The 18,854-nt window shown below is 36.9% G+C and overlaps 1 protein-coding gene across 4 annotated transcripts in view; it reads left to right on the forward strand.

The window, feature by feature from the left end:
* The window catches only part of LOC136877303 (esterase B1), a 100,680-nt gene extending 82,169 nt beyond the window's left edge, over positions 1 to 18,511 (forward strand). For all 4 annotated transcript variants that reach the window (XM_068228499.1, XM_068228498.1, XM_068228500.1 and 1 more), the window contains 2 exons: positions 8,499 to 8,631; positions 17,444 to 18,511. In XM_068228499.1, the coding sequence (XP_068084600.1) occupies positions 8,499 to 8,631; positions 17,444 to 17,621 (311 nt within the window). In that variant the 3' untranslated portion in view covers positions 17,622 to 18,511. The remainder of the gene's footprint in view (positions 1 to 8,498; positions 8,632 to 17,443) is intronic.
* The last annotated feature ends 343 nt before the right edge of the window (positions 18,512 to 18,854 follow it).

Consider the following 18,854-nt stretch of genomic DNA (forward strand, 5'->3'; position numbering starts at 1 on the left):
TCTGATGATGTTCTTTCAAGAACTAAACATTTTAATGAAATTGTTTCAATCTGTGCCCATTTTGTCTTCTAATACTGTATAATACTGTTACCACATGTTTTCTTTTTCAGCTAGTTTATAAGTTCATTACTAAAAATTAGTTTTGGCAGACTGAAGACCCTAACAGTTATGAATTAGTACTATTTGTGTAAAAATATTCAGTAAATATACAAAAAGTACTTAATACTTGTTTTAGTCACTCAGCTGAAAGAGTACTTGGTGTCCTGCATTGGCCTCACTCTTGGCCAGCCTAGAAATGGTCCTCTTATATAATTTACCACTTCAACTACCAACAAATGCTGAGATAATAATGGCAATAATGGTGGTGCTAATTTTTGCTTGCTTTAGAGCTTGCATAGTTGTATAATAAAGATGAAAGTGAAGTGTAAGGAACAAGTAAACTGAAGTAACACCAGATTCAGCTATGTATTATCTGCGCACTTTTTAGCGATACATTTGTGTACGGGTTTGAGGAGTAAGGAGGGAGCTCACCCGGTTCCATTAGTACTGCCAACTGAATGGAAATGACATCTGAATTGAATCGATAATATGATCGATCGATATGAATTTTGCTAAACCTTCGTTATCTTAAGCCAACAACTGTGTCACACACACATTATATAACATTATATAACATTTCTCGATGCGAATCTTATTCCTAGAGTGAATTCTATCGTTTGCCTTTGCTGTGTAAATAACAACAGTACTAGTACGTAATGTGTATGCCAGATGTCGCACAGCGATGTATAAGCAATTCATAGTTTGTGTTTCAAAGGTTGCCAGTACGAATCTCGAAGATTGCTGAGGTCAACCAATTCAACTTTAGGGTGTAAATCTATTGCTAAAAAGTGTGCAGATAATACATGACTGTTTCCCTTCACACATACTAGGTAGAAAAAAATAATCAAAATCATAATAATACACTTTTATGGTTTAATGACAAAAAGGTAAACTTGTTTGTTGATAACAGAAAGCACAAAAACACTGGGAAATTTACTTTGAGGAGACCTCAACAGAAGAAATCATGTAACCCCCAATCCTTATCAGCATCCGTAACACATGTCCATGCCGCCGTAGTCAAGGCAACTTTAAACCAGACAAAGTGAGGAAAGGCCACTTGGTTCTGATGACATTGAGCAGAATTGTGGTGCTCTTCAAAACAGAAAACAGCGTACTGGTTGACAAGACTCTTCAACCAAATAGGCACAAATGGACAAACACCATATGAGACGTAACAGGTTAGATCATTGCAGACCAATATTTAAGAGACTAAGGATACTCCCAGTACCAAGCATATACATCATGCAATGCACTCTACATGTGAAAAAAAATATTGATCACTTCAGAAAGAATTTTTATAATCACAATTACCAGATGTGAACAAGAAATAATATTTTTATTGAGCACATGAGTAAAACCATTGCCATGAGACTCGTAGACTCTGTTGGAATCGGATTATATAATAAGCTTCCAAATAAGATTAAAGATATTAGTCCTGTCAGTTCATTTTCCACAGCTTTAAAAAATCTCCTGTTGAGTAGCTGCTTCTATAGTATAGAAGAATACATGATGAAGTGCTGGTAATGATGCTCTTAGTTATTAACTTGTAAACGTTCTTAATATTTAGCATAGAGCCTTAAAAATATGTTATTGTCACATTAATTATGTACGTATTGTTGACACCACACTCACAGATTTTTATTTTTATTTTGTCTTGTTAATATTTATTATTAATATTATTTATTATTTTTAAAAAATTAGGATCTGCTGTCCTAAATTGAGGTATTTGCTGTTCTTGTTTCTTCTTTTTCAAAATGTTCAACTGTGCATATATTATTGTTAGTATTAAGAAATCACTTGACAACTCCTATACTGTTGGCATATTTCAAAATATGTAATTGTACAGTCTATGAAAGCTAAATAAATGAATGAATGCCTACCTACAAAAATAAGGGAAGTCCCACTGCGGGTGCCAATTACTGCCCAATTTGACTTCTAAGCAATGCAATAAAAGTGTTCAAGTGCATTTTCAACAAGGGGATTCATGAGATTATCCAACTGACCAAACACCAAGCTGGGTTTGTGAAAAATGATGGAATAACCAATGTAATCCACACTGCATGGCTTTTAGCTGAGAAACACCATTAGAAGAACAAGCTGCTAGATCTTGCTTTCTTAGATCTCCAGAAGGCTTTCGATCATGTGTCATGTGAACTCATATGGTTAGCACTCCAACAACACAGCATCTACTCGGTACAGCTGCTTACACAGAGCCAAAAATTACATTCAAGGTGCAGGAGGAGCATCCGATACATTCTGTGTCGTAACTGGGGTTCACCATGGTTTGTACCTGTCATCACTGTTGATCATCCTTATAATGGACAGTAATACACCAGACTTTTACTGCAGACCACGCTCTATCATGACAATATCATGCTAGCCAGCGAAAACAAGCTGAACCTCCAACCCCATATTCATGAATAGAATGATCGGCTAGGGTAATACAGACTTTGGCTTAACAATAGGAAGATGGAGTATATGATGTCAGACCCGAGAGGAATTGGATAATAATAATGTTACTTGCTTTACGTCCCACTAACTACTTTTATGGTCTTTGGAGACGCCGAGGTGCCGGAATTTAGTCCCACAGGAGTTCTTTTATGTGCCAATAAATCTACCGGCACAAGGCTGTCGTATTTGAGCACCTTCAAATACCACCGGACTGAGCCAGGATCGAACCTGCCAAGTTGGGGTTAGAAGGCCAGCGCCTTAACCGTCTGAGCCAAGAGAAATTGGAACAATCCAATTTATAACTTCAGTTCTTCAGTCTGTCATAACTAATTGATGAATAATCAATTTAGAAATTACCTGGAAAAAAAAACATACAGTATGATAACAGAATTATATCTGCAAAATAACTTTATAAAAAATAGAATTAATGTTTTGTTCTTGAAAGAATATCATCAGATTCTATCAAATCACACTCAAAAATATTTAGAGGTGTATAAACATTTATGTTTAAATGCTGTTTAAATCCTTAAATACGTGAAATTTGGAAATTATCATAATGAAGTCCTCCAACAGTGCTTCCTCACTCCTTACTAGTGTAGCATAGAATGCAAGGTGGTGTAATACTCTGTCATTAGTGTGAATTGTGGTGGCTAGTTCTTCAGTTAACTTTATGTTACAACATGCTCTGATTGAGTCAATGACGTACTGAACTGTAGTTTAGGTTTATTACTATGATTATAACTACCCTTTGGATATACAACATTGTTCTTATTGTTGTTGTTATATTTTAATTGATTTTTTTACAACTTGCTTTACATTGCACTGACACAGATAGGTCTTTTGGCGATGATGGGATAGGCCTAAGAGTGGGAAGGAATTGGCCATTGCCTTAATGAAGGTACAACCCCAGCATTTGCCTAGTGTGAAAATGGAAAAGCATGAAAACCATCTTCAGGGCTGCCGACAGTGGGGCTTGAACCCACTATCTCCCAGATGCAAGCTCACAGTTGCGCGCCCCTAACCGCATGGCCAACTCACCCAGTTTTAATTGTTTTGTAAATTACACTGAAGAAAATGGAAATTGCAACACCCAGAAAGAGTGGTGCTACATTGCTGCAATTGAACATGCAGGATGAGTGTTTGGTTGTGCTTCGATGATTATACTTTCAGGTCCCTCTGACCGCAAGTTTGGACAACAATCAATACAGGATGTGCCTACCACGAGCTGCAATACATTGATGAATTCGTCGAGGCATGGAGTCAATAAGGCCCTGGATCGCTTCCTGAGGAATTGTGGCCCATGCTTGCTGCACTGCATGGGTCAGTTGTTCCAGAGTTGTGGGTGGCTGAGGACGGTTGGCCAGTTGTCGACCCATCATGTCCCACACATGCTCAATAGGACTGTGGTCTGGGGATCTGGCGGGCCATTCTAAGGTTGTGATGTCGTGGAGAGCGGTGGTGGTGGTGGTGGTGGTGATTTTTGTTTTAAGAGGAAGCACAACGAGGTAATCATCCTCTCTGAACAAATAGGTGGAAGAGAATTTTAAGATATAAAGACGAAATTATTTATTCAACAAAGTAATTTGGAAATGCAGTACAAAATAAAACAAAACAAAAAGTTATAGAATTAGGCCGAAAGGATTACTAACGTATCAAAAGGGAACCTTTCTCTGGAGATACGTGCAGTGTGAACCCGGGCATTGTCCTGCTGAAACATCCCATTAGCAATATTCGCCATCATAGGGACAACCACTGGATTGAGTACTCTATCAACGTACTGTCGAGCAATCATAGTGCCCTCAACAAGCACTAATTGTGATTTCACATTAAAGCTAATAGCTCCCCAGACCATAATGCTTGGTGTTGGCCCTGTGTGCCTCTCGACAATAAGATCTGGGCGGCCCCTCTCTCCGGTACGTCGGCGCACACGATTCCGGCGATCACTGTGGGCAAGACAGAAGTGCGATTCATCACTAAAGACGACCCTATCCCATTTGTCAATTCACGTCGATATTTCTCGACACCAGGCCAGCCTTACACGTCGCTCTTGTGGGGTCAATGGAATACCTTCTGCAGGGACACGGGCTCGTAAGCCAGCTGCACGCAGGCAATTACCAACTGTTTGTTGAGTAACATGGGGTGCCACAGCTGCTCGAATTTGCGATGTTGTTGCATGGGGTTCCATCCGGGCCATCTGAATGATGCGGCGATCCTCTCTCACAGCTGTCTGTCACGCTGGGCCTGTGCCAGGTCTACGAGTGTGGGTAACTTCATTTGACCACTGCTGCCACACACGTTGTACCGTAGATGCCTGTCGGTCAACACGTGCAGCGATAATCCTTAGCGATAATCCAGCCTTACACAGCCCAATTATCCGAGCCCTCTCAAACGGCGACAGTTGTTGATAGCATGCTCTTCTCTGTCGTTGAGGCATGTTTGACGGGGAACACTTCACTGCACAGACTGCAAGTCAACAACGCTACACCAGAGTCCGTATACTAGAATTGATTCCTCCGCGACCAATCACGTGGGGAGACCTGTAGCAACAATCCAATGGATCTGAAACTTTGATCGTTTACATACCTACATTGCATCGTTCCATATCTTGATAATCAACACAAACGACCAATGCCTTCATGGTGTTGCAATTTTCATTTTCTTAAGTGTATGTAGGGGTTCTTTAATGAGCATCTAATGGGCTGGATAGTTTACCACTTATTTTCTGATATGTCATTTTCCATTGACGTCAATGACTTTCCAGGAACTTTATTGTTATTATTATTATTATTATTATTATTATTATTATTATTATTATTATTATTATTATTATTATTCGAATAACCCTTTTGAGGGTACAATAAAGTTGATAAAGTACGATAAAGTTTGTTTCCAAACTTCCTTCATTCTCTGAGAATGTTGTTACTTTTTCTTGAGTCCATTTTCTTCCAGTAGTTAATTTCTTTCTCTCCTGAAATTCTGCCTTTCGTGTTACTTCTCTGAAATGTGTTCTGTTTTCTATCGTATCTATTTTAATTCCAGCGTTTTTCATATCCTTTTCAATTTCAATGAACCATGTTGGCTTGGATTTGTAACTGTTCAATAGGTTGAAGATTTGTTTAGTTAATATATTGTTATTCATTCTACAAATGTGTCCAAAAAACTGGAGTCTTCTTTTCCTCATTACAGTTGTCAATTTTTCAACTTTTAAATATAGCTCTCTGTTTGATCATAGTCTAAATTCAGCATTGTTGTTTCTTATAGGTCCAAGTATTTTTCTCAAAATTCTTCTTTCCACTATTTCTAAATTTTCATGATCCGCAATTCTTGTAAGTTTAAGAATTTTTGCTGCATATAAAATTTCTGGCCGAGCCACTATTTGATAATGTCTTAATTTCAAGTTCCAGGATAGAGATTTCTTACTGTATATACTTTTTGTCATATGAAACATCCGTTCCATTTTGTTTACCCTTATATCTATAGCTACCTTTTCTTTTGTGTTGTTTGTTATCCATTCTCCCAGATACCTAAAGCAATCTGTCCTAGATATTCTGTTATTGTTAATTGTGATATTTTGAGGGGCATTAATGATGTTTGTCATAAACTTTATTTTTCCAAATGATATTTGCAATCCTATTTTGGCTGCTTGCTTCTGTAATTCTCGTATTTGGTCTTGAATCTAATGGATCTGTAATTAACGCCATGTCATCTTCGAATACTAAAAAATCTATAATGATTTTATTTGGATTTCTTCTTAATTGAACACCTTTAGTATTGATGGCTTTCCTCCATTCTTAAACTACCTTCTCTAATGCATAATTGAAGAGTAGAGGTGACAAGCCATCTCCTTGTCATACACCTGATCTTATTTCAAATGGTTTTGAAAGTTCTCCCAAAAATTTTACTTTGGATGCTGTGTTTGTTAATGTTGCTTTAATTATTTCAATTATCTTATTATCAAGTCCAAATTCCTTTAAAATATCAAATAGAGTATTTCTGTCAATTGAATAATAGTCCTTTTCAAGGTCCACAAAAGTGATAACAAATTTAGAGTTTCTGATCTTCCTAATAGCTATAATGTTCATTACATTTAAAATTTGTTCTGAATATGACCTTCTCTTTCTAAATCCTGCTTGATACTCTCCTAATTGTGGGTCTAGTATTTCTTCAGCTCTTTTTAAGAGTGCCTGGGACAAAATCTTATATGTAATCAGTAAAAGGGAAATTTCCCTATAGTTGTTAGGGTCTGATTTATTCCATTTTTGTGTGGCGGATGTATTAATGTTGATGTCCATCCTGCTGGTAAAGTGCCTGTTGTCCAGATTTCTTCAATGATTTCTGTTAAACATTGTATCATATTGTCACTAGAGTCTTTCCACAATTCAGCAACTATATTATCCTCCCCAAGTGCTTTATTATTTTTAAGTTCCTTTATGATTATTTGATATCCTCTTTTGTTGGTGGTTTTGAGTCTGGTCGTATTGCTGTTGTATTATCAACATTAAATTTATCTTCTGGTAGATTGCTGTTATTTAGTTCCTCAAAGTGTTCTACAAGCATCCTACAATTTTCTGTGTTATTATAACCAATTTTCTGTGTTCTTGGATCTCTGAAATGTAAACTTGGTGGTGTGTATTTCCTTACGTTGTTTTTAAATGCTTTGTAAACGTCTCTTGAGTTGTTCTGTTTGAAGTCCAATTCCATTGCTGTTAGTTGGACTTTCATATGTTGTATTTTGATCTTTTTGAGGCCTTTTTATCGAAGCTTCCTGGCTTCTACGAAGTTGCTTCTATTTTTTATAATTTCTGTTTGCATTCCATATGTTCCAAGCTCGTTGTCTTTTTAGAATTAATTGATCAGACTCATCATTCCACCAAGCATGTTTTCTTTTCTTTTTAAGAATAATAGTTTCTTCTGCTGTCTGTCTGTAAAATGTCCTTTTGAAGTTGTACCGATGTTTTAGGTGTCCTTTTTTTCAAGAGTATTTTGAAACTATTTTCTTTGGCTAGTTTTTGTATGTCTAACTTTTTAGATTGATGTAGATTCTTTTTTCTACTCATTGGTTTAATTTTGAAATTTAATGATTGACAGATTGTGGTTTGAATCCAAACTGGCACTCTTAGAAACCTTTAATTAAGTATCTCTGAGGTGCAGACTGTCTACTAATGGCAACATGGTCAAGTTGTTTCTCACCACGATTGGATTTGGGGAGACACATGTAGTCTGTTTTCTAGGAAGTTTTTTAAAGAATGTAGATTTTAGGACTATATTATGTTCTCTGCATAGACTAATGAGTCTTTCTCTATTAGCTATATCTTCTTAATGCCTATGTATTTGCTTTTATTTTTAATGTGTAAAATGTTAATAGTGCCGGCCCCGTGGTGTAGGGGTAGCGTTCCTGCCTCTTACCCGGAGGCCCCGGGTTCGACTCCCGGCCAGGTTAGGGATTTTTACCTAGACCTAAGGGCTGGTTCGAGGTACACTCAGCCTACGTGATTAGAATTGAGGAGCTATCTGACGGTGAGATGGCGGCCCCGGTCTAGAAAGCCAAGAATAATGGCCGAGAGGATTCGTCGTGCTGGCCACACGACACCTCGCAATCTGCAGGCCTTCGGGCTGAGCAGCGGTCGCTTGGTAGGCCAAGGCCCTTCAAGGGCTGTAGTGCCATGGGGTTTGGGTATTTTAAATGTTAATAGTAATGGGGGCAATAAGAAAAGGAATCAATTTTGGGATCAGTAGACCAAAATTTCAGAGGGAACTATACCAGTACAGATAACATATCAACACAAGACATTTTACACACCCTAAGTACACAAAGCTGTTGAATAAATGTCTCATTTAACGTGATGCAAAATTTGTAGATGTGTACAGTACTCACAGTTAATGTAGAGATATTTATATTTGTATGCTTTTGAAGAATTATTATTTACAAGTTCTTTTAATGTTTCTAGGGGCATGCCATATCGATGATCTGGGATATCTGTTTCGTGCCAACATGACAGACGTCAGTATTTCTCCTGAATCTCCGGAGATGAAGACTCTAAGAAGAATGGTTAAAATGTGGACTAATTTTGCAAAAACAGGGTAAATATGGAAGAAAAAAAAGATTCAGAATATTGATACACTGGCAGAAAAAAATATCCTAACACCATGAAATAAGGAATTTAGAATACAAAAATGTTGGCAATATATTTGTCGAGGTAACATATTTAATTGATTAAAGCTACAAGACTACAGGTTAATATCCGTACGAGAAAAGCTATCGCAAATGTGCCATGCTGGTCCATTAATAACCAGTGTAATCGCCTGACTGTTCAATGCAGGCATGCAAACGTGCATGCCTTGTGTCGTACAGGTGCCAGATGTCAGCTGTCAGATGTCAGCTTGTGGGATGGAGTTCCATGCCTGTTGCACTTGGTCAGTCAATACAGGGAAGGTTAATGCCAGTTGTGGATGACGCTGGAGTTGTCATCCAGTGATGTCCTCGATTGGAGACAGATTAAGGGATCGAGCAGGCCAAAGCACATGTCGACACTTTAGAGCAAGTTGGGTTACAACAGTGGCATGGGGGCATGCATTATCCTGTTGGAAAACACCCCCAGGAATGCTGTTCATGAATGGCAGCACAACAGGTCGAATCACCAGACGGAAATACACATCTGCAATCAGGGTGCATGGGATACCCACGAGTGTGCTCCTACTGTCATAGGAAATTTTTCCCCAGACCAGAACTCCCGGTGTAGGTTCAGTGTGTCAACACCGCAGACAGGTGGAATGCAGGCGCTTGTCTGGCCTCCTCCTAACCAACAGACGGCCATCACTGGCACCAAGGCAGAACCGGCTTTTATCGGAAAACACAACAGACCTCCCCTCCATTCTCCAATGAGCTCTCGCTTGACACCACTGAAGTTGCAGACGGTGGTGATTTGGGGTAAGCGGAATGCATGCCACAGGCCGTCTAGCTCAGAGCTGTCGTTCAAGTAACTGATTTTGAACAGTTCTTTGCATCACTGTGGTGCCAACTGCCGCTCAAATTGCTGCTGTAGACGCAGTCCGCTGCGCCATAGCCATACACCGAATATGGCGGTCCTTGCTCTCGGTGGTGTCCGGAGCCTGGTCTTCTTGCGAGCATACCTTCTCATAATTACTGCTGCCAGCATGCGTGCACAGTGGAGACATTCCTGCCAAGTCATTCTGCAATAGCGCGGAAGGAACATCCACCTTCATGTAGCCCTATTATGTGGCTTCGTTCAACTGCAGTGAGCTGTTGACACTGGCTTCTTCATCATTGTAAAGGCATTTTTGACCCACTCCCAGTCACTCCATCCAATCTCACAGGTAACTAACACTAACATGATTTTTGGGAAATTTGAATCGTCATTTTTCAGATGTTTGAACACACCTACCAACTCCTTCTTGGTGTTTGGATATTTTTTCCACCAGTGTATTTGCAGTTTACCCACCATTGTCTAATACGTTTCATTTATGGTTAGATAATAAGTACATTTTTAAATCATGGAAACCCTGTCTTCTTCACAGCTAGGGGCATTTTACTCATGACTGGCAAGCAAATCCATTAATCAATCAATTAAACTAGAGCTGAAATGACATCCAAGCAAGCTGGCCAATCTGCCTTGCATCTATATACTGTGCATTAAAATGCCTCATCATACGCTGTCCATGGCTGACTGCATCATCATCTCTTTGATGTAACAAGAGACAAGTTGACATTGCCAACATTCTTCTCTTGAATCGAAGTGTTGTACTCCAGGTTGCAGGAAAAAGATCCAAGACACCCATTCAGTAGTATATCAACATCGAGCGGGTCGCCACATGAAACAACAGCAGCAAAAGAGTAGTATATACCCATATCTGTACATAGACTCCCTACAAATAGATACTGCTCTTCACCACGAGATGAGTGGTCCAGAATGTTGCTCATTGATGAAGTGCAAATTGGTTTACACTCTAATGACAAATCTCTGTACACATATGGAAGCCAAGAGGGGAACGTTACAATGAATCATTCTCAGTAGAACATCACCAACAGACTGGAGATTCTACACTATTCTGGGCAGGTATCTTGTTTAGCTGCTGTATACCACTGTTTCACATTCAAGGAAATACAACAATCACAGTGTATGAATATAAAATTCTCCAACCTGCAGTAAGTGGTTTTGCAGAGACTGTAAAACATTGGTTTACTCTACAGGATGATAATGCTTGTCCACATGTGGAGCAGCTGTGAATAGATATCTGGAAGGATGTAGGATATGCAGATGGACTGGTCAGTATCTTCCCTGGATATAAACTGCATAGAGCATGCATGGACCTTTCTTAAAAGAGCAATTACCAAGCACCACTAACAATAGGAAAGGTCCTTTCAGTTTTAATTACTGCATTGATGGGGTGAAAGTTCCTTTTGGGGATCATTCTAAGTACCTAGGTGTTAATATAAGGAATGATTTTCATTGGGGTAATTACATAAATTTGATTGTAAATAAAGAGTACAGATCTCTGCACAAGGTTATGAGGGTATTTAGGGGTTGTAGTAAGGATGTAAAGGAGAGGGCATTATAAGTCTCTGGTAAGTCCACAACTAGAATATGGTTCTGGTATATGGGACCCTCACCTGCATTACTTGATTGTCCGGGAAACGTGTGTTAGATTCTGGACCCAATAACATTTCAATCGAAAATGTGGGTCCAGAATTAAACACCGGTAATGACTTGGAGGGTGGGAATAGGCGGTTCAAAATATTTCATCAGAACATTCAATGTCTTAAAAATAAAATTTTAGAATTACAAGTAATTTTAAATTCAATAGAGGATGTTATGTTTATCTGTTTGGACGAACATTGGTGTAATAATGATGAACTTGAACTCCCTGCCACCTCAGCTACAACGATAGACAACATTTGTATTAATTTCCATTGTTCTAAAATGCAAGCATCCAATATAAATTTTGGATTATCAGATCATCATGCTCAAATTTTACAACTAGAATTTGAGAATGCTAGCAAGCATTCAACCAAAATGAAGCAAGCACAATTAACTCGTTTTTTCTCTGCAGCTGCATGTGGCAGTTTCATTGAAAGCCTTAAACTTCAGACCTGGACTCCAATAACATTCGGTCATAGCATTGACCAAAAGTATAGAACCTTTTTAAGCATTTTTTAATGCAATTTGAATTACATTTTCCAAAAAAACTAGCAGTAATTAATGAATCTTCAAAAAAGCCATGGATCACGAAGGGTATGCGGATTTCAAGTCAAAAATGTAAATTACTAAGTAGATTAGCACAGCAGAGTTGTGACCGGGTTTTTTGTAAGTATATGTTAAAAACTACAAATCAGTCTATTGAAGAGTTCTTAGGGTGGCTAAGATAATGTACAATAACAAGAAAGTTAAAGAGTCGTGCAATAAATCACGAACCAAGGGAGAATCCAACAAACACGCAGTTGGAAATAAAGTTGCTGCCATAAAAAATGATAAGGGAATACAAATGAATGACCCTCATCATTTGGCTAATTATATAAATGATTTCTTTCTATCCCTACCATACAAACTTGAAAATGCAAATAAATCAGATGTATTACCAGAACTCCCAACCTTTGTGCAAAACTCTATGCAGGTAATTCCAGTAACAGAACTGGAAGTTTTTAAAATCATACAATCTTTGAAGAACAAAACTTCCACAGGTGTAGATGAAGTTCCCACAAAACTCATTAAAAAATGTGCTCACTATCTGGTACAGCCTTTAACTTATCTCATCAATGAATCATTTTCTAGTGGTCAGTTTCCTAATCTCCTAAAAATAGCTAAAGTTATCCCAGTCTTTAAAAGTGGAAACTTACACGATTTACATAACTACAGACCAATATCAATACTTACTGTTATTTCAAAAATATTTGAATGTGCTATGAAAGATCGGCTTACTAAATTTTTAATCAAATATAACTTGTTAAATAATGCACAACACGGGTTCAGATCTGGCAGAAGTACTTTGTCTGCTTTATCACATTTTACACAGTTGGTTGTAAATGCTCTTGATAATGATGAAACTGTGATAGGACTATTTCTTTACCTTTCAAAGGCATTTGATACTGTTGATCATGAAATATTGTTGCACAAATTATATCAGATTGGAGTTAGAGGAATTGTTAATGACTGGTTTAGATCATACCTGGATAAATGATCCCAGTTTGTTGAAATTACACATTGTAACAGTAAAGGGCATAATGAGACATATCACTCTCAGGTAAAAAGCATAGACTTAGGTATTCTGCAGGGTAGTATTTCGGGGCCTGTTCTTTTCTTGATCTATGTGAATGATCTTCCTCACAATAATCAAGTAGAAACAGCAGTTCTGTATGCTGATGATACAAACATAATTATTAATAATCCTGACCCTACGTCTATAGAAACTATAGCAAATACAGTCCTGTCTAGGTTAGAATCATGGTTCAGGAAAAACAAATTAACATTGAACTTTAAAAAGACCCATTACATGGAATTCAAGGCATCTAACTACCATGACAAAACTGCAAAAAAACACAACCTTATATTAAATGCAAATGTAATTGAAAATACGTTGACCACAAAATTTTTCGGTGTCCATATAGATGAAAAATTAAGATGGGATTGTCATATTAAAAAATAGGGAAGTCTCTGAGTTCTGTTTGTTTTGCCTTAAGGATTTTGTCTAATAGTTGTAGTGAAGAATATGTTAGAATAGCATATTTTGGATATTTCCATACAGTCATCACTTATGCTATTGGTCTCTGGGGCTGCTACAAATCAAATGTTGATGTTATTTTTCGAATACAGAAGCGAGCTATCAGAATTATATTGAGACGTAACAGGTTAGATCATTGCAGACCATTATTTAAGAGACTAAGGATACTCCCAGTACCAAGCATATCCATCATGCAATGCATTCTACACGTGAAAAAAAATATTGATCACTTCAGAAAGAATTTTGACAATCACAATTACCAGACGCGAACAAGAAATAATATTTTTATTGAGCACAAGAGTAAAACCATTGCCTTGAGACATGTAGACTCTGTTGGAATCAGATTGTATAATAAGCTTCCAAATAAGATTAAAGATATTAGTCCCGTCAGTTCATTTACCACAGCTTTAAAAAATCTCCTGCTGAGTAGCTGCTTCTACAGTACAGAAGAATACATGATGAAGTGCTGGTAATGATGCTACTACTTATTAACTTGTAAACTTTCTTAATATCTAGTATATAGCCTTAAAAATATGTTAATGTCACGTTGACTATGTTCATATTATTAACACCACACCAATATATTTTTATTTTGTCTTGTAAATATTGGTTATTAATATTATTTTAAAAAATTAAGATGTGCTATCCTAACATTGAGGTTTTTGGTGTTTCTGTTTTTCTTCTTTTTCAAAATGTTCATTGTTGTGCATATTTTATTGTTAGTATTAGGAAATCACTTGACAACTCCTATACTGTTGACATATTTCAAAATATGTAATTGTACAGTCTATGGAAGCTAAATAAATGAATGAATGAATGAATGAATGAATGAATTCAATAACTGGAAAAATCAAAGAAAAGCAGCTCGATTTATTCTGGGTGATTTCCGACAAAAGAGTAGCATTACAAAAATGATTGCAAAGTTTGAGCTGGGAAGAGTTGGGAGAAAGGAGATGAGCTGCTCAACTAAGTAGTATGTAATACCAATATATTTGGTCCATTATTGGATATTGGTATTATAAATTTACTCATTCGGGACAAATATTTCAGGTTCCCTATGGGAATCAACATCTGTATCATAAGTGGTTTGTTCTGAGCTGTCTGCGGAGAGATAGTGTGGAATGACATCACTAGACAAATAAGTTTGAGTGGTGTCTTTAAAAGTAAGAAAAATCACAATATGAAGATAAAGATGGAATTCAAGAGGACAAATTGGGGCAAATATTTGTTTATAGGAAGGGGAGTTGGGAATTGGAATAACTTATCAAGTGAGATGTTCAATAAATTTCCAATTTCTTTGCATTCTTTTAAGGAAAGGCTAGGAAAACAATAGATAGGGAATCTGCCACTAGGCAACTGCCCTAAATGCGGATCAGTAGTGAATAATTTATTGAAATTCAGGCCCTAAAAAATGCTGCCATCAAGGAATGCGACCCTTTACTCAAAAAATGCTCAATGATTTGGTACTGAGCTTACCCCGTTGCATTCAAGGGTACCTTAGGGTTTATTATGGACCAACATGTTACTGACTCATGTGAGTCTTTTGTGATGGTCTAACTGAGGAGGTCCCTTAATTTGTTTGGTTAGTTACATACTGAGTGTTTTTCTTTTCATATTTGCTCCACGTGGTTCAGGAAGAAAAATAGCCAGAAGATTAACCGGTATGGATCGGGGGCACAGAATAACAAAAGCATTCACTGATTACATATTAGTGGAAAAAGGACATTGGAAATATCTTATGGATGTTACAGCTATGCCTGAGGAAGCTTTTGGGGGTTACCATAGAGCAGTGATAGCAAAGTTGAAAGTAGGCAAGTTCACAGAACTACAAACAAAAAGAGAAAGATTAGGGTCTGGAGATTGAAGGAAAAGGAGGTTCAGGAAGAGTTAAGGAAAAATTACAGAAACTGATACCAAGAACAGATATGAGTGATGTTGAACAGGAATGGAATAATTTTAAGAGTGCATTTGTAAGGTGTGCAGAGTAAAGATGTGGCAGAACATCAGGAATGGTAAGAGAGAGAGAGAGAGAGAGAGACAAGATGTTAGAATGATAAAGTAAAGGAAAACTTGGAAGGAATGGAAAACATAAAAGACTGAGGAGAGTAGAGCCAGATACATGGAAGCGAAAAGGGTTTGCAAGAAAAAGTAGTAGTCGAAGAAAAGAAGAAAATTTGGGAAACATTCACTCAGGAAGTAAAGGAAAATTTGAACTGTGGGAAAAAAAGTATTATTTCAAATTATAAGAAACTGTAGGAATGAAAGGGTGAACTCAGGATTTGTGAAGAATAAAGAAGGAGTAATATTGACAAAACCAGAAAAGATAATGAACAGAGAAAAAATATTTCAGTGAAATGTTGAACATGAGAACCCTGACAAGTGGAGAAGTTATCCAGACAGCAGGAATAGAAGAAGTAACAGACAAGGGATCAGACGTGACAATCAGATAGGTTAAAAAGATGAAGGTGGGGAAAACCTATGGGAATAGATGAAGCGGCCATAGAAATGATCAAGTCTGCAGGAGCATTGGGACTCCATCGGATTTATGGAATTCTCAAGTACCGTATGTATGGAGAGTGAAAGAAGTGCCAGAGGATTAGAAAAAGGGGGTTATAATACCAATATTCAAGAAAGGAGATAAAAAGATGTATGGTAACTACTAAGGAATCACCATCCTCTCCCATGTTGCCAAGATAATGGAAAGGATATTGAAAAGAAGAATTAGAGAAAAGGTGGAAAGTCAGTTACAAGAGGAACAATTTGGATTTAGATGTGGAAGGTCAACAGTAGAAACCATTTTTATTCTGGTACAGATCATAGAAAAGAGCTGGGAATATGGGAAGGATATAGTAATGTATTTTATAGACTTAGAAAAGGTATACGACAGGATCCCTGATCAAAAGTTTGGGAAAGCCTGACACACAGGAGTATTGGCAAGGAACTACAGTAATAACAATGATAAAAGTAATATATGATAATGATAACTGCTGAAGCTGTGTGAAGACAATAGTCAGTAGATCAGTATGGTTTGGGATTGAAAATGGGATAAAACAAGGGAGTGTGTTTTCACCTTTACTGTTCATAATGCCGATGGATGACATTGTAAAGGCAGCAAGGGAAGGTTAGAAAGAGGAAAGAATTAATGTAATGATGTTTGCAGATGACGATCTGATCTGGGGAGAAGATGAGGAAGAGATAAAACAACAGCTGAATGTATTGAATAGAAGGATTGAACATAACTAACCTGGTAACTATCTCAAATGTGCAATAATCAGCAGCTGACCAGTTAAATTGGAAAAAAAAACCATGAGTGAAGTTTGAAAAGAGAGAATTCACAATGTCGAGACACATGCAGTGCAAATGAGACTGGCCATATAAGCAGTGACAGAGGATGATGGTTTGGTTGCTACAGCAACCAACAACTTTACTCTCAGTGCATACAAAATGGCTACTCAAGGAATTGCACCACAGTGAAGTACAACGTGACCTTCAGTTACTTTGAAAAAATTCACTAGTGAAAGCGATTGAAGAGAGTAAATTCACAATGTCAAGGCACATGTAGCACAAATGGGGTAGGGGGTATGATTGACAGACAGCGAATGACGGATTGCATCAAGACAAAGCAAACAAGCCCAAAAATACCAGTACTGAGAAGTATAGAAGGCACAAACTGCAAACGAAACTTTAGGCAGTCCAGCTTGTTGACTAAGATGTGAGCACTTCTTGCGTGTTTGTATTGGAGCCAATGGATGAGGACAAGTTTATTACTGTATTGAAAGCTAGTGAACACAATATGACAGACTTTGAAGTACGATTCCAGAGATTGTCTAATTTTGTGAGATACTGGAAGTTGTGAGTGCACACTTCCAAAGAATTTTTGAGATGAATTTGTTATCCCATCCAAAGTGATGTATTCATGCATAAAATGTGTGGCTATCTCTCTGATACAGCCCACCAAATTCTTGTGTGTATTCATCAATGGTAAGAATTACTGACATGGAAATATCAATAACCTGTCAGTATAGCTAGAGTATTATAGTCTAGTATTAATTTGGAGATACTTTACATTTTTGTACAGTTGTGTGTAAAATATCTCATATTTTCAGTAAATAAGCCTGTATCACAATATATTTAACAGTAAATAATTTACTTATTTCAGGAATCCAACTCCAGAACTGGACTCAGATATCACCATCAAATGGCCTCCTTACACGTTAGCAAATCCAGAATATTTAGAGATCAGCAGAAATTTGAGCACAGGAATTGACTTACTAAAAGAAAGAATGGAATTCTGGAAAGGAGTTTACAGTATTTGTCAAACAAGTCCAAAAGATTAGGTCAATCACATTTTTTAAACTACTGGTATGGTATTAGTTTGTGCTAAAGTGGTGATTGCAAATGGACTCATGATCCCACAAAGCTACATAGATACCAGAGGTCAGAAAATGAATGATTTATTTAATCACTTTGTGTTATCACCTCAGCAATAATAAAGTTATTTATAAACAAATTAAGAAATGAATTAATTTTACCTCAATTTGGTTCAATATCATTTCTGTTGCAAGTAAAATATCCTTATACATATACTATGAAATGAAGAAATACAAACCCATTTAATTTTTTTTAAAGGTATTGTCTTTGTTAGGTACTGATGTAATATTTAAAAAATTGCGTTTGTCCATAGGAAACCATACAAAAAGCAGAATATATCCATTTTTGATTTCTTGTCGAAGTGCGTTAACTCAGTTTTCTGAAGAATTTGAAAAAGAAATCATTGCTCTAATCCAAAAAAAAAAAAAAAAAGATATTTATGAATATCTAAAATGGGCATATGAAAACTCAATTTGGAGATAAAAATGCTATTGCTAAGAGGGGACCAATCCTACAAAACTGTCTTTTTCCTCAGTTCTGATAGCTCTGTTAATATGTACTTCAAGGATCAACATGCCGGTAACAGATGGAACTGCAATCCAAAAGCTAATGATTCTGTTTTTTGTAAAATCATACCTTGGAACTTTCAGTATAGTTTCCTCTTTACTATCATAATTAAATGTGTAAGATTCATAACTCTTTAATATTTATTTGATGTAATGAGTTCATAATTCCTTCTCAGAGAACCATAAAGTTGTTCTAATCCATGCAGTTATCCACAACATTTCACAGTATGGTTTAAGTAACTCTGCACAATATTATGTATATCGTTGTCTCTCAGTGGAAAAAAAAAAACAATCTAACACCTCATAGTAACAGTGTGTGTTATTTTCCCCTTCTTGGTTAACATTATCACCTTGTGTAAATATTTTATTCCTTAATTTATCATTAAGGGTTATGTTCAGGGTAGAGTTCTTTTTGGATGCCTTCCAGATGCTGATATTGCTCTGTTGGACAGATTTGACCATGTTCTCTAAGTAGATATGGTTGTACTCAGACTTGCTTTCAGGTCCTAGCTTTTTCACATTCTTACTATGATCGATATTACTCTATAACAACGGAATTTCATATATGGTAAAGTAAACATAACGAGCACGGTATCTTCTAGAAACTCATAAAAGACCTATATAATACAAATT

This window comes from Anabrus simplex, chromosome 7 (assembly GCF_040414725.1).
Source record: "Anabrus simplex isolate iqAnaSimp1 chromosome 7, ASM4041472v1, whole genome shotgun sequence".
NCBI classification, from domain to species: domain Eukaryota; kingdom Metazoa; phylum Arthropoda; class Insecta; order Orthoptera; family Tettigoniidae; genus Anabrus; species Anabrus simplex.